Genomic DNA, 27,031 nt, shown 5'->3' on the forward strand with positions numbered 1-27,031 from the left:
CATTATTTGAACAATAAATCCCACATGGAACAAGAGAGCTTGCCATGACCAGATGCCTCTTGAATGCCCCCTATGGCCGGAGATCATTCTCTGGCACCCTGCCTGTATTTCCCTCTCTTCCGGTCCCCTCAATAATTCACTCAGTCCGAAGTTCAGCAAGTCACTCCTCTTCTGGGAGAACAATTTCTTTAGTCCTCTCAACACACACTGGTCCTTCAGACCCCAATCTCAATTCATTGTCTCTCCCCTCTTAGGCCTCGTCTACACTGGGGGGGGGGGAGAAATCGATCTAAGAGACGCAACTTCAGCTACAAGAATAGCACAGCTGAAATCGATGTATCTTAGATCGACTTAGAATCACTTACTTGGCATCCTCGCAGCGTGGGAACGACGGCCGCCGCTCCTCCGTTGACTTCGCTTCCGCCATGGTGGAGTTCCAAAGTCAACGGCAGAGCAATCGGGGATCAATTTATCCGTGTCTACACCAGACGCGATAAAATCGATCCCCGATAGATCGATCACTACCTGCCAATCTGGCGGGCAGTGTAGACGTACCCTTAGGTACGGTGTCTCCAGCCCTTCTTTCCAGATCTGGGTCCCAATTCTCTCTTCCCCCACCCAGTAGGAATTTGGCCCTCCAAGGCCCAACGCTGATTCAATCTCCCCCCCTGCACTACTTAGGTAGGGAGTTGAGTTCCAAACCTTCCTTCACAAAGCTGGGTCCTAATTCACATTCACTACCAGGCTTTACCTGGCTGGAGTTCAGCTTCCTGGCTCAGGCTACTACATTCTGCTGGTATTAGGGTCCTTCCTATAGGAGAAGCCTTTCTCACTTCCTAAAGTCACTTTACAATTACCTGAGCTTCTAATTTCATTGCAACCATCTGCCGCCCTTTATAGGGACCTGATCCAACTCAGGTGTGCCTTTTTAGTAATCAGCGTTGACTAGCCCCATGCTTTCCAGGCCTTAAGGGGGGGCCTAAGGGGACCATTTTAACATATGTATTAAATGAAACTGAAAAGATGTCATGTGCCTTATGGCAAATTAATATGAATGTCAAACGACAAAGAAAAGGCCAAAAGCTACATGACCTCATTATTTTTATTAAAATGTAGATACTAAATTAAAAAGAAAAGTACCTGACAATGATTACTAACTGTTCACTCATATGTATTCACAATACTATGAAAAGAGGATTAAGCCCTCGTTATGAAAAACTGATTTATACTTACAGAATGAATGAGTGGTCCTAATACAATGCCACTGTCAACACATCTACCAGTCACAACAATATCAGCTCCAAGGTCAAGAGCCCTGCTTATTGGTCTTGCTCTAATATAACAAAAACAACATTTTTTGAGTATTTAATTCACACTTTTAAAATAACTATTTTTAAAATTTCTTTTAAAAATTAAATTTATGCCAGTGGTATCATATTACATCATACACACATCCTTTATGATATTAACTTAAAAACACCCATTCTAAATATCTGAATATGTTCATTATGTTCATTATATAAAGGATCTGAATATGTTCATTATATAAAGGATCATTCATTAGAAACACAGGGCAAACTAATAAAGCTAGCCACCTAAATTATGCAGACAAAGTTGTCTTCACACACACTAAGAGGTATGTGTTTTCTGGAGGTTCCATTTTTTTTATTAACAACAATAATATTTAGCACTCTGATCTTTAGATTTCAAAGTGTTTTACAGAGAAGGGCAAGTATTATTTCACAGAGGGGAAAACTGCAAATGGCAACAAAAGGGAAAAATGATTAAGGTTACGGAACAGCTTCCGTATGAGGAGAGATTTAAAAAGCTAGGACTGTTCAGTTTAGAAAAGAGATGACTAAAGGGGGATATGGTAGAGATCCATAAAATCATGAATGGTGTTGAGAAAGTGAACAGGGAAATGTTGTTTACCCTTTCATATAACACAAAAAATAGTGATCACTGAATTAAAAGACAGTAGGTTTAAAACAAACACAAAGAAGTACTTCTCCACACAATGTACAGCTCACCTGAAGAACTCATTACCAGGGGATGTTGTGAAGGCCAAAAGTATAACTGGGTTAAAAAAAAATTAGATAAGTTCATGGAGGAAAGGTCCATTAATGCCTATTAGCCAAGATGATCAGATAATTCCATGCACTAGGTCACCCTAAACCTCCGACTGCCAGAATCTGGGACTGGATGACGGGATAGATCACTCAATAAATTGCCTTGTGATGCTCATTCCCTCTGAAGCATCTGGCACTGGCCACTGTCAGAAGACAGGATACTGGGCTAGATGTTATGTTATGTTCTACTGCCTCGTGTATAGCTCATTGTGACTTTTGCTTTTTTTATATATTGAGGGTCAATAAGTAAACAAGCCAAGAGAAATTTCAAAAGAAAATATTGACTGACAAACTAAGAGCAGCAAAGAGTCCTGTGGCACCTTATAGACTAACAGATGTATTGGAGCATGAGCTTTCGTGGGTGACTATCCACTTCATTGGATATATACCCACTTTGTCGGATGCATTCGACGAAGTGGGTATTCACCCACGAAAGCTCATGCTCCAATACATCTGTTAGTCTCTAAGGTGCCACAGGACTCATTGCTGCTTTTACAGATCCAGACTAATACAGCTACCCCTCTGAAACTAAGAGAGCTCTCTTTCAACATTTTTGTTCCATCTAGAAAAAATATGTATGCTGCATTAAATACTTACCTATCTTTCCTTGAATACTTGAAAATTTTCCTAGACAGTAAGCTGTGCAGTCATGTAGTCTGCATACAAATCTGTGGAAACCATTTATTTAAAGGGACCAAAAGAAAAACTCCATTTTCACACAGCAGGAATGTGGATTTTTGCAGTAAGAAAATGTTTGAGAAGTTGAACAAATTAGCTATTTTTGTTTAGGCATTAAAAAAAAAAAACAAAAAAAACCCACGTAATGACTTTTGGTGGCCTATGTGAAAGAAATGGGAGGACTCCCTGTGCACTTCACTGTGGGCAAGTGGCTATTTTTAAAAATTACCATAACACTGGGCAGCCCTTTGGGAAGTCACAGCAAAGAGGATGAGTGAGATGAATACTATTCCTGTCCACAGAAGCTGTCCCTACGGAACAGGGTGAAAGCAAAATAGTGGGGCTATGTGGGGAATACTGAACTGCTTATGTTGTACCTGGTATGTTAGGAGATCACTATACGTACTAAGGACTAGAACTCTGGCAGCTTTCATCAGCAGTAAATTTACAACAAAAATCTTACAATATGTTTGTATTCTTATCTGATTGTGCTACATAGAATCATATATTTTCAGGCCAGAAGTGACCATTATGATCATCTAGACCAAGGGTGAGCAATAATTTTTGCAAGCGGGGGGGCACATTTTGATAAGTTGCCATGGGCCGCACATTGCTACTATATTAATGGAGGGGATGTGGGGTCTGGGAGGGAGTTTGAGTGCATGAAGGAGTGTTGGGGTGCAGGAGAGGGTGAAGGGTGTGGGCTCTGGGAGGGAGTTTGGTGCAAGAGGGGGCTCCGGGCTGGGGCAGGGGTTTGGGGTACAGGAGGGGGTGCAAGGTGCAGGCTCTAGCTGGGAGGCACTTACCAGAGGTGGCTCCTGGCTGGTGGTGCAACAGGGCTCAGGCAGGTAGCCTGCCTGCCATAGCCCCACGCTGCTCCCAGAAGTGGCTGCGGCTGGCTGCTGCTGGCACGTCTTTGCGTGCCCCTTGTAGGGGAGGAGCAGCGGGTCTCCATGTGCTGCCCATGCCTGCAAGCACCACGCCCACAGATCCCATTGGTCAGTTTCCAGCCAATGAGAGCTGTGAGGATGGTGCTGGGAGCAGGGGCAGCACGCAGGGCTGCCTTTCCCTCCCGCCCTGCCAGGGGCATGCAGAGACGTGCCAGCAGCAGCCGGCCACTTCTGGGACCACGCCCCGCTGCACCACGGGACTTTTAGTGGCCCGGACTCGAAGATTGCGAGGGGGCAGAGGAGGCCGGACAGAAATGTTAGTCAAGGCAGGCTGGACAGAAAATTTAGATGGGCCGGATCCGGCCTGCAGGCTGTATTTTGCCCACCCCGATCTAGTTTGACCTCCTGCATAAAATAGGCCACACAATTTCTCCCGATGATCCCTGCATCAAGCCCATAACTTATGGTTGAGCTAAAACATATCTTATGTTCTCTGCAAACAAAAGACTTTAGACTGCCAAAAATCAAAGAGAGAAGAGTTACAAGAGTAGTATTTTGAAAAAGAAAAGAGAACTAAAGACATTTAGTCTTTTAGAATCATATGCCAACACATTCATTGTCTTCAAGTAAACCAGGCATGTGTGTATACTTATAACTGGACAGCTTTTAAAAAATTCTGAACAGTCTATAGTGAATAGTGATATAGAATAGGAATGATGGGCCAGCTCACTCCTTTCCACAAAAAAGCCTGCAGAAGTGGGACAAATGGAAGAAAACTCTTGAAAGTTCTTCTTCTGACGTTTTATCTGAACCTTTCCCCCAGGAGGAAAGAACAGTTATGCTCCCCATGGAACAGACAGGAAGTTTGGTTCCGAGAATCTGCAGATCCATAAAGGTTCTGGAGGGCAGGACCACCTATGCAGAGACTTCTGGACAGCCCAGCTCCATCAGGAGTTTCACAGCAGGGAGAGGTACCACAGAAAAGCTAATGCAACCTAAGATTACATTACTTTTTTCACAGATTCCAATGCTTTTGTTTAGGGATGATGGCTTCAGAGCAACTGCCCCCTGTCCCACTATCCTGTTCCATGCAAGGAGAGCAGCCTCTGCACGTGGATCTCAAGGGATTGTTGGAATTGTTTAAAATTAAACTGAACTAAATTTTTTTGCCATGAAATAAAAGATGAGGACGAATGGTGAGTGATGCCAAAGAGCTACAACAGGAAAATCTCAGTGCTAAATATTTATGAGACAGAAAGTAAATAAATCTGACTTTGCAGGCTGCCCAACACCATTAATTCACTACATTATTATTATTTTACTTGCAAACCAAAACAAACTATCTTGATGCAATCAACAGAATGTTTATGACATCAACATTTTTAAAACAACATACAAAACATGCAACTTCTTAAACTATCTCACCCAAGATATGCGTTCATGCTGTGAATATTCTCTGGAAATGGCTTCCCATTCTCCGTATCTGTGATACCATCTCCTTTTAGGCTGTCTTTCTGTTAAAACATCCAGGTCTATAAATATTTTACAGTACTAAATATCAGACAACAGTAAATATCCATCTTTTAGTAGCTCTAGGCAAAATGGTAATGTTAAAATATCTAACAAAAAGTAAATCACTTTAACTAACACTGTCCAATAAGAGGCTGAGTTAATCTTTTTTCATCAGAGCATTCGTGAAGTCGGAGGAAACAAAGTCTTCAACTTCGAAGACAGTAAACCTACACAATTTATCAACTCATTGTAAGTTACAATTTCTTCAGATGCCCTTAAAACATTTAAAATTGAACATAATCAAACCCTTTCCACAGAAATATCTGCTGTAATGGCAGTAGTTGCAAGGTCAGAAAATGAAGCTAGTGTTAAGGCTCAGGCCTCACCTCACTGGTTTCAGTAGCACAATATCAGTTCAGTCTCACAGTGGATAGCTGACTGTTCATTAATTGTGGAAGAACTTCTCTGGAATCACATGAAATATTTGGATCTGGATTACCTATCTAAACCTTTCTGAGGACCGAACTTCTAATTCTAGACAGCTGTCAACATTACAGGTGCCAGCAGGCCTTCTGCATTGACCCAGTTAATAAACTGGATTTTAGTGGCTTGATCTTTGACCTTTTCTCTTCAGTCCATCCCTATTTCTTACTACCAAAGCTAATAAAGATAGAGACTACTCTAATTGATTAGCAACTTAGCATTTGACAAAAATCTTCACTTCTGCAACATTTCTTTTTATTAAGTGTAAGATTGGAACTTTACACACACTAAAGTTTTATCACACTGCATCGATCAATTTAAAATGTTTGGTATCAACAATACATATTATTATCGTTAGAGCCCTAAAAATCTGCAGATATCTGCTTTATATCTGAGGACCATGTTCGTGAATTGTGGATCGGATGCGGATATAAATTTTGAATCTGCACAGAGCTCTAATTATCATCTACATAACTATGTGTCACTCATTTGATTACTGGACTAACAAATTAGAGAATCTAAATGCTGACTGCAGATCAGGAATGTCTAAACTGTGGTCCTGGGATGATCAAAACAGCAACATACCAAAGGTGAATTCCTGGCTCCATTAGAATCAATGACAAAATCCCCACTGACTTCAGTAGGGTGAGGATTTCACCCCAGAAGTCAAAGGGTTGCACCTAATTTGTAAACAATGGAGCAGATTCCAGCTTTCTTCGCATTTAATGGCATGCTAGGAACTGTAGTGTCTGCTGGCATGCCCCTGTGTCTGATGGCATGCCCCTGTATTAATAGTTTGAGAGGGTGCAGGCCAATCTGTGACACCTGAAGTACATTTGAACAAGTGGCCATCTCTGTCTTAAGTTATAGCAGTTTTCCCATCAAGTGTAACATACAATATACTGAAATATCTATCAGTTTTCTGCTAGACTTCCTGAGTTAAAGGGAAAATAATCACATCTACAAAAAATACTATATGAAACACAGCATTTTTTATTCTATTTCTCTTTGTTTTTGCATAGGTGGTGTGCATATAGAGGAAAAATGCAGCCTCTTAGCACAATGTTACCTAGATTTCAAACATCTTAAGGCACCCAAACGGCAAACATACCAACCATGAACTACCTTAGATTTAATTACAATAAGTTACCTACTAAAGAAACCAGCTTGTACTTTATAAGCTACAGTAGAACCTCTGAGTTACGAACACCTTGGGAATGGTGGCTGTTCGTAACTCTGAAATGTTTATAACTCTGAACAAAATGTTATGGTTGTTCTTTCCGAACTTTACAACTGAACACTGACTTAATACAGTTTTGAAACTTTACTATGCAGAAGAAAAATGCTGCGTTCCCTTTACTTTTTAGTAGTTTACATTTAACACAGTACTGTCCTGTATTTGCTTTTATTTTATTTTTTTCTCTCTCTCGGCTGCGGCCTGATTGTGTATTTCCAGTTCCAAATTAGGTGTGTGGTTAACTGGTCAGTTCATAACTATGGTGTTCGTAACTCTGAGGTTCTACTGTATTGGAAGCAGTCAACAGACATGAAGCTTTGAGTCTGTGCAAACTATGAAATGTTCAGTTTAAGAGATCAAAGATTCATTATTATTTAGTCTATATGGCAACTAGAAATAAAAAATAGCTTAGGGCTAAATCCTGCCTTCTCTGCACTCAGAGAGCCTTATGTACAGTAGCTGAGCTTCTGTGCAAAGTGGACAAGGACTTGCAGACCTGATTCATGAGGGGTTACATCTTCTGCAGACTGCCAAGTCTAGGTACTACAGTGTTTGAGGCACGTCAGGGTATCTGCCATTAAAGGTATCCTCCAGGCAAAAGTAATTGAGCAACTCTACAGTCTCTCCACAGCCAAAAGCAAAGTGACTACTCAGACTCGACACAAGGGGAGTTGGAGCAGATTTGGGGTGAAATTCTGGGCCCCCTGAAGTCAATGGCAGAACTCCCACTGATTTTCATAGTGTTGGTGTCACTAGGCATAAATCTAGGTAACTCGGGAGGGTGGTAAACCACAAGTGTCAATGAAGCCCTCCTGCTGTAGGCCTCAATGAACCAATGTTCCTCCATGTTAAACACTTTGTGTAACCTAGTGTAACCTAATATGTTAAGAGCTGTAAAATGTAGTGTTGGCAGTTAGTTTTCAGTTGTAACAGCCAGTTCTCTGCTGTAATACATTAAAGCTAGGCTAAAGCACGCTCAAGGCCGTTTTAAGATACTGTATACATGTCTCAGCAGCGGAGGGGGGGAGGAAGGGGGAAGACAAAAGATTGAATGAGAAAAGATACTGCAGCTGGATGGGAAAGGAGGGGGGAGTGAGAAATCAGCTAGTCAGCAAGAAAGTTTTGTAGTAAACAACTGGGATATAAAAGGAAGAAACTGCTTGTTTTAGGGGTGCAGGATTTGAGATTGTTATTTCTCCCTTGCACCTTATTTGAGCTCAAATAAACTTGGCTGTTTGCTTCTCCACCCTGGTGTGTTTATTGGCGCGGCACACCAGGCAACGGACCCCACCGCTGTTGCTTGGCCACAGGCAGTTATCTGCCGGCAACAATAGGGCCAGGTTTTACCCTTGGACTTTATTATTAACTTTTATTTTAAATGGATCTGAAGCACACAAATCATTCCCTTTAAAATGAGTTATTTTTCTAATACACAATTTATATAGCATCATTCATGAATAGCTAGGGAAAACTGGACATTTTTCTCAATGTTAAACATACTAGAAATTCTAATGTCCTGTCTGATTACTAAACATTTTCATCTTGCCCCCACAAATAAATATCTGCTTTTGTAACATGATCCACTAGAAACACTAGCATGATTAGAATTTTGTTGAACCACAGACAAAAAGACAAGGTAGAATAACAGAGGGCCTGCTATTAGTACATTAGAATCCAAAACTAGTCTTACAATGTCAGCTCAAAGAGGAGAATTCATTAGCTCCTAGGTACACTCAAGTTACTATTCATCTATACTAAACATGTCAGTTTTGTGAATAAACCACTAAGAACTGAAACACCAGAGCCTCTTTAGACTCTTGCAGTCCCTCAGATCAGATAACTCATGCCTTCTGAGTTTAACAAATAAAAAACATGATCCCTAGTAGTGATTATGGAATCAGCTGCGTCTGCAATCAATCTAGCTTGTTTAAATTAAATCTGATTTGAGTAATATACATTTAACTTTGTGCACGCCATATATAAAACAGACCAAGGACAGAGGTTATTTTCTCAAATAATGATGCAATGTATAATAATTAAACAAAAGTGAAGCACTCAATGACACATATTTTAAATGTCATCTCTGTGCTGTATTAAAGAATTAATCAAACTTCCCACACTTCTACTGAGCCATAAAACATCAATAAAATACCTCGCCCATCAGATCATCTCCAGCAACAACAGCTATTTTCAAATCAACGTCAGCTCTCTTTGCCACTTCTTGAAGACCAGCAGCACACACAAGTGGACTCATTCCACCAGCATTACTAATGACACGAACACCTCAACAGAACAAAAAGTTCAGTGTTAAAACCACTAGTTATACTACAAAAAAGGCTTAACACCCTGAGCCCCAGAAAGCACTGTTGAATGTTGTCAAGCACATGATCAATCAGAACAATAAACCAAATGTTGTGCTTTCTTATCAAGTCTACAGATAAACAGAGTTGTGATTGGTGCAACTCTGAAACCTAATAATAATTTAAAAGTCTACACTGTTCACTACTTCACTGAAGACTCTTGGGCAGAAACACACAGCTATTCTAACATTGCAGGCATAATCTGACTTGTGAGAGGATTTTAGGGACATTAGTACTACCTTTTACCCACAAATCTGACTTCTAAGGAGTTGTGAAGAAAATTGCTTTGGCTGAATACTATTAGTATAAACCTTTTATTAGTATAAATCAGTATGTCTCTTCCACAAACAGAAGTTGGTCCAGTAAAAGATATTACATCACCCACTTTGTCTCTTTATTAATATAAAAAGATAGAGATGGTCAGGAATTTTTAATGACATGTTCTTTCATTGGAAAATGCTGATCTATCAGAACTGAAACTATTCACAGGAAAGGGTTTGTTTTGATAGATTTTTGGTTTTAGACAAAATTTTGAAACAAAAGTTTAAAAGTGTCTAAACATCCTGTTTTGACACTTTCTAAATGAAAAGGTTGTTTTTCAGTTTGAAATGACTTTTCATTTTGAAATGTAATTTATAGTAAAAAATAAAAAGGTTGAAATCAAAACAAAATGTTTCAGAATTATAAAAGTGAAACATTTCATTTGACCCAATCAATTTTTTTCCCCGGATTTTCTGTTCACTAAAGTTTTCAAGATACTTGCCCCAATTCAGGATAGGGAACGTTTTGGATTTTTTTTTTCCAAATTCTGAAAATTCTCTGGAATGGGAAAACCATTTCCCACCTCACTCATTAAACAGTTAACATGAAACTGGATAAAAGTACATCTCAAAGGAGACAAGAAAAATACAGGTTCCCTTTTAAAATAAACACATAGCTCAATTTATACAGACGTAATATATAGTGTATTAGGTATGGGGAAAATGAGAATTCCCTTTGTTGAATGTTTTCATTCAAACCATAGAAAAAAACAGTCAGCTTTGAAGTAACAAAGTAAACAATGAAGATATGAACACTGTGAGGTTCTGAGCACTCCAACTAATACTGAAGACAATAGTAGTTATGAGTGATGAGCACTTCAAAGATCAAGCTATAAATTATTAAAGTTATCCAACCCATATTATTCTATAACATACCTTTCCTGTGAATGTCCTTAATATAGGGACCCATTGCAGTAAACACAAAATCAGGAGTGTAACCCAAATCCTGAAATAATAAAAAGTTATATAATGTACTTGCCAAATCTTTGTCATGGGTAAATCAACTCCTTCTCTTTATCAGCTTTCAGACTGCAGAAAAGATTGAAAAACAGCCTATACTCATTTTCTTAATTCTATAATTTAAAATGATGGATTTCCTTTTCTAAAGGAAACCTGGAAAACATTTCTTTAAAATAAAAAAATCCTTAACTTAGCAATATATATGTTAAAATAAACACAACACAAATGGACATCAGTATATTTTCACAGGTGTCTAATTATATATTTCAAATACCACTATTTTTAATTAGCCTACAGGGAACAAATGATCCAATCAATTCCATTTATAAAGTAAAATACAAAATATTGACAACATACAACAAAACACTTCACAACTATTCCATTCCAGGAGAAGTTTTATTGAAGCCATATGAATTGAGACAATGCATTCAAATTTCAAGCCATATGTGCCTAACTCTCTGCTGGCGTAAACTGACAGAACTCCTTTAAAGGCAATGAAGTTCTGCCAGTTTCATTAGCAGATATTTGGCCTATTGTTTTTAACATTGAATTGAATTCATCCACAAGCTAATGGGACTACTCATGTGACTAAAATTATTCATATGCCTAAATCTTTGCAGGATTAAGGCCTAAGGACTCAACCCAGCTCTCACTGAAGATAATGGGAAAACTCCTTTTGAATTTAATAGACTCATAGACTCTAGGACTGGAAGGGACCTCGAGAGGTCATCGAGTCCAGTCCCCTGCCCTCATGGCAGGACCAAATACTGTCTAGACCATCCCTGATAGACATCTATCTAACCTACTCTTAAATATCTCCAGCAATGGCGATTCCACAACTTCCCTAGGCAATCTATTCCAGTGTTTAACTACCCTGACAGTTAGGAACTTTTTCCTAATGTCCAACCTAAATCTCCCTTGCTGCAGTTTAAGCCCATTGCTTCTTGTTCTATCATTGGAGGCTAAGGTGAACAAGTTTTCTCCCTCCTCCTGATGACACCCTTTTAGATACCTGAAAACTGCTATCATGTCCCCTCTCAGTCTTCTCTTTTCCAAACTAAACAAACCCAATTCCTTCAGCCTTCCTTCATAGGTCATGTTCTCAAGACCTTTAATCATTCTTGTTGCTCTTCTCTGGACCCTCTCCAATTTCTCCACATCTTTCTTGAAATGCGGTGCCCAGAACTGGACACAATACTCCAGTTGAGGCCTAACCAGCGCAGAGTAAAGCGGAAGAATGACTTCTCGTGTCTTGTTTACAACACACCTGTTAATGCATCCCAGAATCATGTTTGCTTTTTTTGCAACAGTATCACACTGTTGACTCATATTAAGCTTGTGGTCCACTATGACCCCCAGATCTCTTTCTGCCATACTCCTTCCTAGACAGTCTCTTCCCATTCTGTATGTGTGAAACTGATTGTTCCTTCCTAAGTGGAGCACTTTGCATTTATCTTTATTGAACTTCATCCTGTTTACCTCAGACCATTTCTCCAACTTGTCCAGATCATTTTGAATTTTGACCCTGTCCTCCAAAGCAGTTGCAATCCCTCCCAGTTTGGTATCGTCCGCAAACTTAATATGCGTACTTTCTATGCCAACATCTAAATCGTTGATGAAGATATTGAACAGAACCGGTCCCAAAACAGACCCCTGCGGAACCCCACTTGTTATACCTTTCCAGCAGAATTGGGAGCCATTAACAACTACTCTCTGAGTACGGTTATCCAGCCAGTTATGCACCCACCTTATAGTAGCCCCATCTAAATTGTACTTTCCTAGCTTATCTATAAGAATATCATGCGAGACTGTATCAAATGCCTTACTAAAGTCTAGGTATATCACATCCACCGCTTCTCCCTTATCCACAAGGCTCGTTATCCTATCAAAGAACGCTATCAGATTAGTTTGACACGATTTGTTCTTTACAAATCCATGCTGGCTATTCCCTATCACCTTACCACCTTCCAAGTGTTTGCAGATGATTTCTTTGATTACCTGCTCCATTATCTTCCCTGGCACAGAAGTTAAACTAACTGGTCTGTAGTTTCCTGGGTTGTTTTTATTTCCCTTTTTATAGATGGGCACTATATTTGCCCCCTTCCAGTCTTCTGGAATCTCCCCCGTCTCCCATGATTTCCCAAAGATAATAGCTAGAGGCTCAGATACCTCCTCTATTAACTCCTTGAGTATTCTAGGATGCATTTCATCAGGCCCTGGTGACTTGCAGGCATCTAACTTTTCTAAGTGATTTTTTACTTGCTCTTTCCTTATTTTCTCTTCTAAACCTACCCTCTTCCCGTAAGCATTCACTATACTAGACATTCCTTCAGACTTCTCAGTGAAGACCGAAACAAAGAAGTCATTAAGCATCTCTGCCATTTCCAAGTCTCCCGTTACTGTTACCCCCTCCTCATTGAGCAGTGGGCCTACCCTGTCCTTAGTCTTCCTCTTGCTTCTAATGTATTGATAAAAAGTCTTCTTGTTTCCCTTTATTCCCATAGCTAGTTTGAGTTCATTTTGTGCCTTTGCTTTTCTAATCTTGCCTCTGCATTCCTGTGTTATTTGCCTATATTCATCCTTCGTGATCTGACCTAGTTTCCATTTTTTATATGACGCCTTTTTATTTTGTAGGTCACGCAAGATCTCAAGGGTAAGCCAAGGTGGTCTTTTGCCACATTTTCTATCTTTCCTAACCATCGGAATAACTTGCTTTTGGGCCCTTAATAGCGTCCCTTTGAAAAACTGCCAACTTTCCTCAGTTGTTTTTCCCCCTCAGTCTTAATTCCCATGGGACCTTGCCTATCAGCTCTCTGAGCTTACCAAAATCCGCCTTCCTGAAATCCATTGTCTCTATTCTGCTGTACTCCCTTCTACCTTTCCTTAGAATTGCAAATTCTATGATTTCATGATCACTTTCACCCAAACTTCCTTCTACTTTCAAATTCTCAACAAGTTCCTCCCTACTGGTTAAAATCAAGTCTAGAACAGCTTCCCCCCAGTAGCTTTTTCAACTTTCTGAAATAAAAAGTCTGCAATGCAGTCCAGGAACTTATTGGATAGTCTGTGCCCCGCGGTGTTATTTTCCCAACATATATCTGGATAGTTGAAGTCCCCCATCACCACCAAATCTTGGGCTTTGGATGATTTTGTTAGTTGTTTGAAAAAAGCCTCATCCACCTCTTCCGCCTGATTAGGTGGCCTGTAGTAGACTCCCAGCACGACATCACCTGTGTTTTTTACCCCTTTTAGCCTAACCCAGAGACTCTCCACCCTTCCGTCTCCTATGTCCATCTCCACCTCAGTCCAAGTGTGTACATTTTTAATATATAAGGCAACACCTCCTCCCTTTTTCCCCTGTCTATCCTTCCTGAGCAAACTATACCCATCCACACCAACATTCCAGTCGTGTGTATTATCCCACCAAGTTTCAGTAATGCCAATAATGTCATAGTTGTATTTATTTATTAGCACTTCCAGTTCTTCCTGCTTATTACCCATACTTCTTGCATTTGTATAAAGGCATCTAAGATACTGGTTTGATCTTGCCTCCCAGCTTTGCCCTGACCCTCCTTCCTCTCTGCCATTATAGCCCGTGCTCCCTCCTGTTTCCAACCCATCTCCCAGGTCTTGTTCCCCATTTACCTGTGGGCTTGGCTCACCTGTCCCCGTCGAACCTAGTTTAAAGCCCTCCTTACTAGGCCTGACCTTATGAGGGACTGACCAACTGCTTAAATAATAAAGGCTAATGATGTTTAGTACCACTCAAGATTCCACCCTAAAATTGATATATGAATGGTGAGGGATAATTTCCTCCTCTACTGAAATGCAGCGATCTCTGGAGCAGCCAAGATCAAATATTTGAATCTCAAATTAATATGTTTATTAAACCTATGAAGCTATGTTTATATTAAAGTGCATCTTATATTCAGACATGACTATAATTTACAGAATAAGAATGAATAATGGAAACTACAATGACTACTCCTGAGGGCACTCTGCACCAAAAAAATAAAAATTATGTGCACAGTATTTTAAAATTCTGCAAAATTCTGCAAATTTTATTTGACAAATAAATGTGGAGGCTCCAGCATGGCATTGGGGAGCACATGCCACTGGCTGCACAGAAGTGGGATATCACTGTGCAACTCCCCACCCCCCCAGGACACAGACTCAGCGATGAGGCTGCACCCAACCCAGGCCTGTCCCAGAAACACCCCAGGGCCCTGCCCCTCCATGCCAGGTGAACCATTTGTGGGCAGGCAGGCTCAGCAATGCAGGATCCAAGTGTGGAGGGGCTTAGTGTGGGGGGATCCAGGCATGGGTTCAGAGGGGTCTGTGTGGGGCAATCCGGGTATGGATAGCTCAGGGGGGGATCTGGGTGCAGGGGGGATCTGGATGCACAGGGGCTTGTTGAGGGGTTCATTTGCAATGGTAATGGGACTCTGCAGGGGGATCCAGGTGAAGGTGATTGGGGCTAAGTGAGGCGAGTTGGGAGGGGGGCTCAGTGGGGAGTCCAGATGCTGGGGGAATGAGGCTCAGTGGGGTGGGGATCCAGGTGCAGCTGGGTAAGGCTTGGTGGGGTGGGGATCCAGGTGGCTTGGTGGTCTGATATACGTTCGGGGGAGTGGAGCTCATCAGGAGGGTTCTGAGTGCAGGTGGGGGTGAGGCTCAGCAGGAGGGACTGGGTATGAGGGGGCCTGGATGCACAGGGGAAGGGTGGATGGGGGAGCCGCTTCCTATATAGGGATCTCTCCCCCTGCAGGTGAGGAGCAAGGGGTACTGGAAGGGGGTGGGAATTTGCAGAGCTTCCTGTAGCTGGAGTAGAAATCTGGTGATGGTCTGACCCAGTCTCAGAAGTCGTGCAGGGGAAGAGGAAGTCCCATCCTCTGCAGGCTAGCCATGACTAGCAGCTAAACCTGGCACAAGGTAGGAGCCGCCAGCCAGATCTTCCCCAATCCTGCCTCCTGTCCCACAGTGATCTACCTCTCTGCTGGCTGCCCTGGGCATCTGAAAGATACTGCTGGGGAGGGTCACATGACCGCTCTTGTGGCTTCCCTTTGCTTTCCCATCAGAAAGTCATTTTCCTGCAGGGAAGCAAAGAAATCTGCAGGGGATATAAATTCTGTGCATGCATAGTGGTGCAGAATTCCTCCAAGAGTAAATAACACTCTGATCTTCCAATATGTTTGTATTGCATTTAACAGTGTCTTTCTAATAGAGCTATATTGCTGCTATTTCTTATTAGTAAGATTTTATGTTAGTCAATCAAATCAGATCTGCCATCTGTCATTGCAAATTAAAATAATCAAGACTAAATGTTTGCACTGTAAGACTATTAATATTCTCCTATGTAAATACTAAGCTTACTCTTGCAGATTCTTATTCATGCAAGTAGGCCCAGGACCGTTGGCTGGACTGGGCCTGATTTATTTTAAAATCTTAATGTTCCTTTGATGATGCTTTCCAGCCAACCGTTCTGCATCACTCAGCAACTGCAAAGATTTGAAGCACTTTTGAAACATTGATCACTTTGTGATATCTGAATATTTCAAATAGCTCAAACTGTAAAACTTAGTTAATGAAATCAAATCATCAGTTATACAATTCTTGTGATTCCTTTCTCATGTGAAATTGCTTGAATTATTATTTCAAACTTAAAATCATTCTTTCCTTACCGGTGATTTGGCTTTTGCAGCTGTCAACAGAGACATTGTAATTTCAGAAAGATAATCAAAAACCAGAAAATCCAGTTTTCCTCCATAGAGAAGCTGAGGAACTAATCAAAAAGATATTAAGTAACTCTTAGTTGAAAGTTGTATTTTGTAGTAAAAGCCACTTCATTTTCAAAAAACAAAATCAGAAAAACATACATTACTGCAAAGCATGAGACAATATATTAACGATAGAAATATCACTTTTAAGATTTTGGGCCCAATCCTGCAAACATGCATGCGAGGTATTTTACTCACTTAACCAATTCCCTTAAAGTCAATGTGTGAGCAAATCACTCACATAGGTGTCTGTAATACTGGACACTAAATATTTTGTTGTTTGGGGGCTGATGCTTAGTGTTGTGCTGGGATCACTGTTTTATTTATGTATTGGAGAGGAAGGGGGAACTGTTTTAAAAAACCAAACAGCCCAAACACAAAACACCGTACCTATCTCTAGAACTACACCTACAACATAGGGCGGGGTGGGGGAAATGACGCCCCCTGCTGGCTTTGCCAACACCACTAGAGATGCTCATGCCAGTCAAGGGGGGAGGACAATTTTCCGAGCGTAGGTAGCCCTTGCTGGGGGTGCTTGGCGCTGACGGAGGACGGCTCTACAACCCCCCTCTCCTGGGGCTGGGTCAGCCCCATCCCCGCGGCACTGCCTCAGCTTTGCGCCCGTGCCCGGGCTCGAGCGGAGGGGGGCGAGACTCCGACTCCGGCTCTCTCTTCGCGCGCCGCCCGCCCCGTCCGCTTCCGGTGACGAGCGGGTTGTTTTGCTGGGCTTAGCACCCCGCCCCAGCGGGAGGCCGTGCAGTGCGCGCTGGGGGGTGGGGGGGAGCTGCTGCATCTCCCCGAGCCCGGTACCTGAAGCCGCCGTGTCTCCCCAGAAGCCCGCAGCGCAGCCCACCCGCACGGCCGTGCCCGCCTGGGGCTCGCAGGAGCCGCCGCCCAGGTTGCTCCAGCGGCGGCGGCTGCTTGTTGCTCGAAGAAGCCGGGGGGCAGCGGCGCCCCTCAGTCCCAGGAGCGCGGCGGCGCAGCTCATGGTGGCTCCGGGCGCGCCAGGCCGGGGCGGGAGGCGGAGGCGAAGGGCTGGGCTGCCGCTGACTCAGCCCCGGGCCCGATCCGGCTCCTGCCGCCTCCCTGCGGCTGGATCGGGCCTGGTCGGTGCTTCCCAGTCCCCACCACCAAGGCCCAGGGGAGCCAGTCCTGCCTGGGCTGGCAGCACTAAGGGCCCCGCGAGAAGTAGTGACAAATTAGCCCTGCCTGCCTCCTTCCACTGAAAAGTGTCACCAACCCGGCCTCTTCCCCCATGTGCGAAAAACAAACACCCAACCCTGGCTCCTGCTGCAGGCTACCTCGGTAGCCTGTGGGCAAAGAGACAAACCAGGCTAGTTATTGAGCCACCAAATTGTGCTAGGCCCTGTACAGCAATAGAAAGGTACAGCTACAGCCCCAAGAAGTTTGCAATTTAAAAAAGCAGCAGCCAGACAATGATTGAGAAAAGAATTGCAAGGTGCAAGCAGAACACCAGGGCAGAGATTGGCTCCGAGTTGTTACTTTCAGTGGAAGGCGTGATGTCTATATTTTAATGTATATGATCCCAAGTCCTCCTCTAAAAAGCCTGCACATGAACACATTTGATGCCACAAGGTGATCACTGGAACTTTTCTTGGTGACATAGCTAAACATTTCTCACACCTTGAAGAATGAAATTGAACTAGCCAGAGTCCCCTTTTCTTCAGTTAACTTTACTTTCTAATTTTTATGCATGCACAGTAGTGTAGCTAAGTTTTTAATATTACAAAGGAATGTTTACCTTTAAAATTTTATTTTTATCCAATATCACTGTAATATCTGAGCACATAAGAAACAAAAATCAATTTGTCCAGGCAACAACACTCTGTAAAGCAGAGATGATGTAGATCGTTATCCCCGTTTGACAGATGGGGGACTGAGGCAGAGCGAGAGTAAATCATTTGCCCAAGGTGACAAAAGAAGCCTGTGGCAAAGACAATAATTGCAGTTGGAGCTCCCAAGTCCGCAGCGCTGGTAGTTACAGCTGTGTTCGTACAGCTGTGTAGGGCCAGCGCTGCAGAGTGGCCACACTTACAGCAACCAGCGCTGCAGTGTGGCCACATTTACAGCACTTGCAGCGCTGTTGGGAGTGGTGCATTGTGGGCAGCTATCCCACAGAGCACCTCGTCCCATTTTGGCGCTGTGGTTTGTGGGAAGGGGAAGGAAGTGTGCGGGTCTTTCCGCTTCCTGTTCCAATGCCCTGTGGTGCTTTGCTACACATTCCGAGCAGTTTGGTGGCATTGTGATTCTGCAGCGCGATTTCTGCGGTTTTTGTTATAAATGGAGCCTGAGCTTGCTGATGAATGTTGCCAGCACATCACACATGGCAGTGGAGCTATTCCTTCAGCTGCAAAGTGACAGTGACAGTGAGGAGTCAGACGATGATATTGAATCGCCTGACGGTGAAGACACTAAATTGCTTGTGGCAGCAACAGACGTGCTCAGCACCGTGGAATGGCGCCTTTGGGCTCGGGAAACCAGCACTCAGTGGTGGGATCACATCGTCCTGCAATCTTGGGATGATGAGCAGTGGCTGCAGAACTTTCGGATGAGAAAAGCCACTTTCATGGCACTGTGTGCTGAGCTCGCCCTACCCTGCGGTGCAGGGACACGAGATTGAGAGCTGCCCTGCCAGTGGAGAAGCGGGTGGCTATTGCAATCTGGAAGCTGGCAACTCCAGACTGCTTCCGATCGATGGCGAACCAGTTTGGAGTGGGAAAGTCTGCCGTTGGAATGGTGCTGATGCAAGTTTGCACAGCCATTAATCGCACCCTGCTAAGAAGAACTGTGACTCTTGGGAACGTGCAGGACATTGTGGATGGCTTTGCAGAAATGGGTTTCCCTAACTGTGGAGGGGCAATAGATGGGATGCATATTCCTATTCTGTCACCACCCCACCTGGCATCAGAGTACATTAATCGCAAGGGGTATTTCTCCGTGGTTCTGGAAGCGCTTGTGGATCACCGTGGGCGTTTCACTGACATTTACTCAGGATGGCCTGGAAAGGTGCACGATGCACGCATCTTTCGGAACAGTTCCCTGTTCAGGAGGCTGAGGGCCGGGACTTTTTTCCCAGACCGCAAGATCACAGTAGGGGACGTCGAAATGCCCACTGTGATCCTTGGAGACCCCGTTTACCCCTTAATGCCATGGCTCATGAAACCGTATACAGGGAAGCTTGACAGGAGCAAGGACTGGTTCAACTACAGGCTGAGCCGGTGCAGAATGACTGTGGAGTGTGCTTTTGGCCATTTGAAAGCCCGCTGGAGGTGTCTTTATGGGAAGCTAGATTTGGGGGAAAGCAGCATCTCCGCTGTTATATCCGCATGCTGTACCCTCCATAATATTTGTGAAGGGAAGGGTGAAAGATTCAGTGAGGAATGGACCCCCGAGGTTCGACACCTAGAGGCTGAGTTTGCTCAGCCAGAGAGCAGGGCTAATAGGGAGGCCCAGGAAAGGGCTTCAAGGATTAGGGATGCTTTAAGGGAGCAATTTGATGCTGAGAGCCAACAGTAATGTTTGGTGCATTTGATGTGCTTTGCTGTACCTTGGGGTACAATATTTACCACTTCCAGCAATAATATAACGTAGTGAAAAAGAAAAAAAAATCCTGTATTCAACATACAGTACATAAAAGGCAAGGGGGTTGGGGTGGTGGACTGTACATTCACAGGTTTTAATATGTCCTATTTTGATCACTATTCAATGTCTGCTGCACTTCAGGATTACTATGCTGCAGGGTAATGGGGGTGGAGTGAACAGGGTAAGAATTATAGTTATCAGGGCTGGTAGGTGATCGTACAGGTGTTGGGGGCAGCTGGGGGTAATAAGAAACTGGCTGCTGGAGAAAGTTGTTTTGTGGAAATACTGGGGAACAAGAAAGTGGGCTTTGGGAGGGCTGTGGGTTACAACGGTACATATTTGTCTGCATGGCTACGAGAGACTCGAAAGACTCAGTTTGGCGAGCCAGGAGGCTTATCATCTGCTTTGTGGTTTTATTGGCGGACAATTCCTTTCTCCTGCTTTCTGTTTGCATCCATTCATGTACACTCTTTCTCCATTCATACATTTTCTCTCTCCATTCCTGTGTCTTCCTACTTTCTCTGTTGTAGTGACTCATAACTGATTTGATCAATTCCTCTTTTGATTTTCTGGGATTTTGTCTCAAGTTCTGCAATCTATGTGAGGCCGGTGATCCGGCTGCATTAGTCAAGGTCACTAGAAAAAAGAGAGAGAGAACCATGTAATACACAGAGGCTAGATTGTTTATTATCACACAGTGAAGGACTTTTTAGACTTTTGGTGGCATCCTTCTCACATACCTCACATAACACAGAGAGGGCAGGGAAGCTAAAGTCATGGCGAACAATGGGTGAGTGGTTTTCCCCCGAGTTCCCCTTGGGAGTGGGAATTGGTCACTGGGGTTTATCTGCAATGGGTACAGGAGGTAGCTGGTGTCCTGAACAGGGGACAGTAGTGAACAGGAAGGTGGCGAGCTGCTGGGGGGGGGGGGTTGGGCTTTGGTACGCGTTCACGCCGTCCTGCTGGTGAGGGGGGGGGAATGCACCGCGGTGCTGGATGCCTGCTTGGAGGGGAGTGCATAACACCGGAGCACACCGTGGGGATAGCTACGTGCTGGGAGGGGGGTGCATAACACCGGAGCACACCGTGGGGATAGCTACGTGCTGGGAGGGGGGTGCATAACACCGGAGCGCACCGCGGGGATAGCTACGTGCTGGGAGGGGGGTGCATAACACCGGAGCGCACCGCGGGGATAGCTACGTGCTGGGAGGGGGGTGCATAACACTGGAGCGCACCGCGGGGCTAGCTACGTGCTGGGAGGGGGGTGGGGAACACCGGAGCGCAATGGGCTGGGGAAACGCGAACCTGGTGCCCTGCACTCAAGTATCCCTAAATTCTCAACAGGGTTTCCTACTGCCAGACATATCACTGCTGCGTGTTACCTGGGAAGAGAGGGAGGGTCTTCTACAGCAATGTGGATACCGCCCTGGCCCCTATGCAGCTTGCCTGTGTGCAGCCATGGTCCCCCCACCCCTTGCTGCACAGTGGATCGGACGAGTTAGCCTGACCGGGACAAGGACCACGGTGGCTCTCCCGATCAACTTGAGAAAGCAAATTGCAAACGCTCTGGCTGCAACTTTTCAAGAGATTACCGAGGCATATTACAGAGACGTGATAGAGCAAATCAATGGGCTATTCCACGTTTAGGCATGCATGCAGGCAGCCATAACCCAAACCTTCCTCTCCCAAAACATAAAAATCTGCTTACCCCGAGCACGATCCTCAGTTTCTTCCTCACCATCAACTTCCTGCTGCTGCGACTGGCTAGCCTCCTCCTGGCTTGAGAAGAGCTCCTGGCTGCATGTGTACTGGGACTCCGGGGTGTCTCCCTCCACGCCAGTAGCCTCACTGTCGCCTTCCTCTACACTCTCCCCCACTTCTCCCTGCTCTGAACTCTCCATCGTGGTCCTCGGATTGGCAGTGGGGTCACACCCAAGTATGGCATCCAGCTCCTGGTAAAAATGGCAGGTTGTGGGGGCAGCTCCTGAGCAGCGATTTCCCTCACGAGCTTTGCAGTAAGCACTCCTCAGCTCTTTTATTTTGACCCTGCACTGCAACGCGTCCCGTTCATGGCCGCTTCTCATCAAGGACTGCGATATCTGCCCATAGGTATCATAATTTCTCCTTCTGGAGCGCAGCTGTGCTTGCACAGCCTCCTCTCCCCAAACACTTATGACGTCCTGCAGCTCTGCATTGGTCCATGCTGGGGCTCGTTTGGTGCGTGGAGGCATGGTCGCTGATTGATTGATTGAGTAATTGCACTCCACACCTGGCTGAGCAAACAGGAAGGGGATTTTTAAAATTCCCGGGGCATTTAAAGGAGGGGTCAGGTGAGCCCAGGACAGTGGAGTTTGCATGATTACCAGAGAGGCTTCTAAGGTATGCTGGGATACCTACTTATGCCACGGAGGTCAATAAAAATGCTGGTGGGTGTCTACACTTGCTGACCAGCACTGGATCCTCTACACCCGAGGCTCGACCGGGTGTACAGCCAGCGCTGCAACCAGGGAGTTGCAGCGCTGGCCGTGCTGTGCAAGTGTGTACACATCCTAAGTTGCAGTGCTGTAACCCCCTCACCAGCGCTGCAACTCTGTAGTGTAGCCAAGGCCTTAGTCTAGCATATTAACCACAAGACCATCCTTAAAACTTACATTTTGATCCTAAACTATTTCAAAGTGTTTCTTTAAACCAGGAGCTAATGTAACTCACATTCTGTCCTAATTGATTCAGAATGTTGGCTGCACTCAGGGTGGACTGATTTAAATCACTAGGTGGAAAGCCTCTATTTAAATCATCAATTTTTATCAGCGCTTCCATTTGTAGGTCAGTTATTTTCTAAGAAAGGTACATTCTCATTGGTTGATATAATTATAAAAACATGTTGGTTTACAACGCAATAGAGCCTTTATCCTACCTTTTGTACATCTTTTTGCTTCCTAGGAGATACACTATAACTATATATATTTATTTAAGCAATTATATAGCTTAATATTTTCATATTCTTATTTAATTATATATGTTTAGTATGTTAGAAAATGGTGAATAGTCTATTGCTTATTTACTAGATAATAAACTTTTTGCTCAATATTTGTATAAAGTTGCATTAGGATGGCAACTGGAATTTAATTAAACACACAGAACAGCATATAACATTTAATTTTTATTTAACAAAGCAACCTTAAATGTTTCTGATACATAAACTTATCAAAACATATTTCATATTTTCAATGAAATGATTTAAATGGGGAGTAACTTCTTTAATTTAAATCAGATTTTTAATTTTGTTTAAATTGTTTTAATTTTTTTAAAAGAAAAACTTATAGTGTAAATAACATTAAAAAATATCAATTTAAGTAAAAAAACCTCTGGCTTCACTTCATAAAACATTTCAGGCCAAATTCACACCTCATGTAATTGGGTACAAGCCTAATTCAGTTAGTGGATTTGCTCCTGCTTACATCAGGTCTGAAACTGACCGTTTATTGATTTCCCCCCCTTCCCCACACACACTTTTGTATGTAAGCTAATGGAGAAGCTAGCAACAACAACAACAAAAAAATCTCCAGTGCCATGTATTGACTGCCAGTGTCCTGGATCCTTGTCAGTCAGGTTTCAGGCTATGGCAATATCCATCAACAGCACTTGTAAATAGTACTCATTCTGCTAGACCTGTCTGAGTCACTTGATACCACGGTGATTAGGCCTCAGGTGGAGTATTGTGTCCAGTTCTGGTGCCTCATTTCAGGAAAGATGTGGACAAGTTGGAGAAATTGGAGAAAAGCAACAAAAATCATAATTAGCTGAGGATAATCATAATCATGCATAGAATAATCATAATCAGCTGAGGATCTAATAGTGTTCCTCCACTGCAACCTTATTCATGTATGTGGTTGAGAAATATCCAAAGAAATCTCAGTCACTAGTATAAAACTATATATATTTGTATACTATGGAAGTACCAAGATGAAATCCTGGCTCCAATGAAATAAATGGCAAAACTCCCCTTGACCTCAGTGAGCCCAGGATTTCACATCAAGAAAGATTATTATTGTTTCCTACACAAACTGATGGTGTTAATAGAAAAAATAATTTTATTAGGATTGCCAGTAGATGGCTGTGTTGCACTGCCTATTACATCCATGATCGTGGCCTAACACTGCAAAATAATTATCTGGTCACAAAAAGAAGTGGCTTCATCATGCCAATAAATGTCAGTTGTTCCAGTCAACACCAATTGTAATTTGTGATATAGCTGGTATATTGTCAAGCAAATGTATGTATTGCTTGGCAGAGTTAAGCATAAACATGAATTAACTTAATTTGATGTTCTGTATAGGGGATTCACTTGGATCGCAGAGAGACAGGGGATGCCTCACTTATTCTTGTAACTTCCTTCAAATACTATCATGCCATAGATTTTGACAGCAATTGTCCACAGATCTTTTCTGATTGGGTGGGCCACGTATAAGTCTGCATATGCTGAAGATAAACCAAGCACTTAATCCCTTACAGTAGTCTATGCATTCATCTACTTCAATGGTTCTCAAACTGGGGTTTGCGAAATGTTACAGAAGGGTCTTGGGAAAAATTCCCTAGTGGCAGACAGAGCTGTCCCTAAGGACCCTGGGCAGCACAGGGCAAGCAGCACGGAGGCCCTGGACTTCCAAGAACTAAGCAGATCAAAGCAAGCATCTCTCTCACACTGAGGAGATTTAAACTTCAAGACTCCTTATAAGAAATGGAAAGGGAGGTGGATATTTTTGCTGTTTTTAATATTAAATAGGCAGCTAGTCTTGTTTTTAAAATTATTATGAAGAACAAGTTTAAGCTTTGTTGTAATGTGCGTTGTTTGCCTGGACTCCTCAAGACCTGAATGCTTGTGTAGGAGGAACTCTTTGAGTTGGCTTCTTAAATACCTTCATGCTGTTTCACATCTGATATTCCTTGATGAAACATAGGAGACTTGTCTTATAACAGGCTTATTCAAAGTGACACAAGCTACGAAAATGAGATCTTGGAAGAGTTTTGCTGTTTTCATAATGTAATAAAAATACTGTAATGATGATAATTAATAAATAGTGTGTAATAAGATTGTCATAAAAACAAATTTGGTATTTCCAAGATGACTGCTTTTATAATTTAGACTCAGGTAAAGGAGAAAATCCCTGGAAACATTCATTTTTAGGAGGGGGTTGCGTGAGGCTTGACATTTTAGTGAAAGGGGTTCACAGGTTATTAAAGTTTGGAAACCACTGATCAACTTCATTTAACTTAAGTGGAGGGCTGAATTTTTTTTGGATTTACAATAGTTAAATTTGAGTTAAAAATGGTGTATACATTTACAAAGGACAGGCTCTTTTTTACAGGCAGAAAAAGTGGTGACATAGGATACCTGGATGATAGGGGCAACAAAAGAGTCAGAGCATGTGGGATATTAAGTGCAGTTGTTTGCCAGTTTGCTTAGAGCTGCGGAACTAGAGCCAGTCCTTACTATTAGTATTATTATTATTTATTTATTGATGAGATATTTGTATTCCAATAACACCTAAAGCCTTAGCTAAGATCTGGGTCCCACTGTGCTAGATCCATCTATCTTTGAGTTTTATACTGCTGCCCATTACTGTAGTATCTGAGTATAAACTCATAATAACAAATGCTTTCCTGGAGAGCTTACAATCAAAATACACCAATGAAGACAGCAGGAGGGGAAACAGAGGTATAGAGAGATGAAGTGACTTGCTTAAGGCCACACACAATATCTGTGGCAAGGCTAGAAATAAAATACTGGTGTCCTGATTCCCAATTCAGTGCCTATTCACTAGATAGTAGCCCTGCATAAAGAGCTCATTTTGATGAATCATACCCTGCAGAAAGTACCTACTGTGTCTCTGAAAGACTTGGTTGGGTAGCAGTTGGGACTGAACTACAAGAACCACTTAACTGTCAACTGCAACAGTATTAACATACTTCTTTATGCCTTAGTGAAAGTATAAATGAGCTACTTACAGGCCATTTTCATGCTGGGTTTGGGAAATGTTGCAGTGTTGTAAGTTTCAATTTTGTAGTTTGTGTTTTTAATGTGAATCACCTAATACAGATTTGAAAAAGTAAAATTGCACATACAGGACATTAGATGGCACTATCTGGTTATTACTGAAGTCCAGTCGAGACTGTATAGTTAAGTTTATGTAGTAATGGTCAGATTCTTAGGGTTGCTGGTAAGATATAGATAGAAATATCTTTATTTCCAAGCCATAGTCACATGAGGGTCAGCACTACAAAGGGTGATAACCTGTTCTCTGGCAGGGGCCGATCACCACTGCCTCTGACAGTTTATAAAACACTTACTGTTCTGAGCCTGATTTTGAACCTCCTCCCCTTTCCCCTAAATTTTGAGAGGGAAAAAAATGCCTTTTGGCCTGAAATTTTGCTAGCCTAATGCTTATGTCAGAGAATACTTTGAGGGAAAAGTCATTGTTTCAAGGTAGGGAACATAAAAGAAAATGTGTGTGTGTGTGTGTGTGTGTGTGTGTGTGTGTGTGTGTGAGTGTGTGTGTGTGTGTGTGTGTGAGAAAATTATTCTAAATTCTCTCTCTATAACTCAAAAACAGGTTGACCCAAAAACTTCAAAATTGTTTTGTAGATGTGTTCCCCCTAACACTTATCCCACACAAATTATTGTTTTCTTTTTAGAGTTTTAGACCCAGTTCTGTAATGAGCTTCATACAGACAGACCCCAACATTATCCCAAAGCCACACTGAAGTCAGTGATAAACAATAAAAGCTCATTACTAGCAACAGTTAGAACCTCAGAGTTACAAACACCAGAGTTATCAACTAACTAGACAACCACACACTTCATTTGGAACTAGAAGTACACAATCGGGCAGCTGCATAGACCGGAAAAAAAAAAAAAAGCTAATACAGTACAGTACTGTCTTAAAGGTAAACTACTAAAAAAAAGGAAAATTTAAAAAGATTTGACAAGGGTAAAGAAACTGTTTCTGAGCTTGTTTAATTAAATTAAGATGGTTAAAAGCAGCATTTTTCTTTTGCATAGTAAAGTTTCAAAGCTGTATTAAATC

At 42.7% G+C, this 27,031-nt stretch overlaps 1 protein-coding gene across 1 annotated transcript in view; it reads right to left on the reverse strand.

Annotated features, from left to right (window-relative positions):
* The window catches only part of LOC115652676, a 97,720-nt gene extending 80,389 nt beyond the window's left edge, over positions 1–17,331 (reverse strand). The window contains exons 1-6 of the mRNA XM_030565068.1: positions 17,154–17,331; positions 16,248–16,348; positions 10,486–10,555; positions 9,082–9,212; positions 5,123–5,211; positions 1,234–1,333 (exon numbers count right to left, since the gene is read on the reverse strand). Of these exons, the coding sequence (XP_030420928.1) occupies positions 1,234–1,333; positions 5,123–5,211; positions 9,082–9,212; positions 10,486–10,555; positions 16,248–16,348; positions 17,154–17,331 (669 nt within the window). The remainder of the gene's footprint in view (positions 1–1,233; positions 1,334–5,122; positions 5,212–9,081; positions 9,213–10,485; positions 10,556–16,247; positions 16,349–17,153) is intronic.
* Positions 17,332–27,031: the final 9,700 nt, after the last annotated feature.

This window comes from Gopherus evgoodei, chromosome 5, assembly GCF_007399415.2.
Source record: "Gopherus evgoodei ecotype Sinaloan lineage chromosome 5, rGopEvg1_v1.p, whole genome shotgun sequence".
In the NCBI taxonomy this organism is placed as follows: Eukaryota; Metazoa; Chordata; order Testudines; family Testudinidae; genus Gopherus; species Gopherus evgoodei.